The 2,388-nt window shown below is 41.2% G+C and overlaps 1 protein-coding gene across 2 annotated transcripts in view; it reads right to left on the bottom strand.

Annotated features, from left to right (window-relative positions):
• Positions 1 to 232: 232 nt before the first annotated feature.
• Positions 233 to 2,388, bottom strand: part of Riok1 (RIO kinase 1) — a 23,753-nt gene continuing 21,597 nt past the window's right edge. For both annotated transcript variants that reach the window (XM_021215618.1, XM_029547566.1), the window contains exons 16-17: positions 1,610 to 1,762; positions 233 to 938 (exon numbers count right to left, since the gene is read on the bottom strand). In XM_021215618.1, coding sequence (XP_021071277.1) covers positions 828 to 938; positions 1,610 to 1,762 — 264 coding nt within the window. In that variant the 3' untranslated portion in view covers positions 233 to 827. The remainder of the gene's footprint in view (positions 939 to 1,609; positions 1,763 to 2,388) is intronic.

The following is a 2,388-nucleotide window of genomic DNA, read 5'->3' as shown; positions in this document are numbered from 1 at the left end:
GATGTACCTTGGCTTTGTTGCTTAAGTAGTCCAGTCTGGCTTCCATTCAGCCACCATGGAATTTGCCAGGAAGCTCTCTGTGACTCACCTCCAGTATTTTAAGTTGCAAACTTGTGCCTCCCTAAGTTTTCTCTTTATTTAGTACTGTTTCTCTATATATAATGTATATCCTCTTCAAAGAATATTACTTTTTTTTTTTAATGTTTCATTTCCTTACAAGAATGCAAACTACCCAAAGGAAGTAATCTGGTTTTATTCATAGCTATATTCCAGTTCCTAGAACACTGAAATATCTGATGAACAAATGACTGGGTGTGAAAAGGCGCCTGAGCTGGGAGGGCTCACTGGAAAGGTACAGTTAAGATGAAGTAGGATCACAGGACAGCTTCCTGTGTACCCAGAACACACAGGAATGGGGCTCCTGGGAATGGCACATATCGGCCAGACGACGACTCTCGGAGTGGAGTTCCAGCCTGTTTCAGGTGTTTGTCTTTGGCATAGACAAAGAAAACAAATGTTCCCAAGTTTGTCCAAGTGCCTTTATAAAGGCTGTGGATCTTCATCATAAACACTCATGTTTTGATACTTCTGAAAAAATGTTTGCAAGATAAAAATATAAAAATAAAATATACAAAGTTCTTCATTAAAATAATACCTTAATAAGTCCATTAAAAGCAGAGCCAGGACTGGATTCCTACAGAATAGGCTTGGGGCTTTTGAAGTAATCACATGACCACACCCAGCCTCCCCTGACAGTGAGACAGTAAGGAAGCCTCCTCCAGCGACTTCTGCTTCAGGTTAAAAAGCAGCTGAGGGATGGCGCCATTCTATTTGCCTTTTTTGGCCTTGGCTGTTTTTTCCTTTCTTTTTTTCACATGTTTAGGGATTTTATTTTTTCTCTTCTCTCTCTGGGCTTCCTTGACCATCCTTTTTCTTTCCTGTAAAATATAAACCCACCCCCAACAAAATTTCATTCAGTGTGTTCAGATTATTATTAGAACTAAATTAAAATTAATGTTAAGCAGATAAAAGTATACGTAGCATATACGTTACAGCTTGGTGAGCATAACTTTGTTTTGAGGCTCCCTGCATCTCCCTTCTTTCCTATCTCCCTCTCTTCCTTTACATCCCTACCTTCTTCCCTCCCTCAAGAGGGTCTCACTTTGAAGTCCAGACTAGTCTTAAACTCCCAAGGCTCAAATGATCTCCCTCCTCCTCAGTTTCCAAGTACTGGGACAATAGGTTCCTATCATTATATACAGGTTATCTTTTTTCCCCAGCTCTCCCGATCCCAGCCCATCTACTACTGAGCTACACCCTGTCCCTTGAACATTGTTGAATTTGTAGACAGTCAAATCAATATCCCTGTATATGTTACTCGGTGTTTACAAGTTCCATATTTAAGAGAAATAATGGTTAGAAAGAAACAAATATTTGCTTCTAGTAATCAGACATAACATGTCCTCTGTGTGATATTAAAGAAGTTCCTAATAGCAGCTAAGTCTCTAATTTACTCCAAAAGTAAAGTTTGTGTTTAGTTAAGGAAACTCCAAGTTTCCATTGATGCTTGAGAGCCACCACACTCAAGAAGAATAAAATATGGGCTAACCTTTTTATCAACGTCGGGGTCAGCAGTATGGTTTCTGCATCCGGCTTGATCTTCCTGCTCTTCAGAGTATGTGTCAGAGCACTCCGAGCCCCCAGCATCATCTGAACCAAAACAAGTCTCTTCCTTAACTTCACTTTCTAGGAGTGCGGGGACCTTGAGATTATTATAGAACAATGTTACTTGAAGCCAGGTACTATCAACATGTTAATGCCAGCATTTTACGTCAGTATGTCAGGTACTCTTTCAAGTTATGCACTGAAACATCAAAATAGAATCAACACTAGGGAGAAAGATGGGTAACATCTGTTAACTCCTGTAGAACTCAAGAACATACACAAAGGAATTAGCAGGGTGTCTAATCTTTTGACAGTGCAACATGATGCTGTCATTTACAGATGTGCTGGGTTACATTTACAGCTATCCTGACATGCATATCTGATTACTAGGGTTATATGGGTGGCCTAAATTAACAATACAACTCTGCTACTTTTAGCAAGACAGATAGTTGAGCTGGGATTCGGAAAGAATGTGAAATACAGAGGTGGTAGCAGTAGCAGTAGCAGCAGCAGTAGCAGTAGCAGCAGTAGCAGTAGCAGTAGCAGTAGTAGCAGCAGCAGCAGTAGCAGTAGCAGCAGCAGTAGCAGTAGCAGCAGCAGTAGCAGTAGCAGTAGTAGCAGCAGCAGCAGTAGCAGCAGCAGCAGTAGCAGTAGCAGCAGCAGTAGCAGTAGCAGCAGTAGCAGTAGCAGTAGTAGCAGCAGCAGCAGTAGCAGTAGCAGCAG

The sequence above is a fragment of the Mus pahari genome, chromosome 16 (assembly GCF_900095145.1).
Source record: "Mus pahari chromosome 16, PAHARI_EIJ_v1.1, whole genome shotgun sequence".
Taxonomy (NCBI): Eukaryota; Metazoa; Chordata; class Mammalia; order Rodentia; family Muridae; genus Mus; species Mus pahari.
The sequence above is the reverse complement of the archived record's forward strand: the minus strand, read 5'-3'. Positions and strand labels throughout refer to the sequence as shown.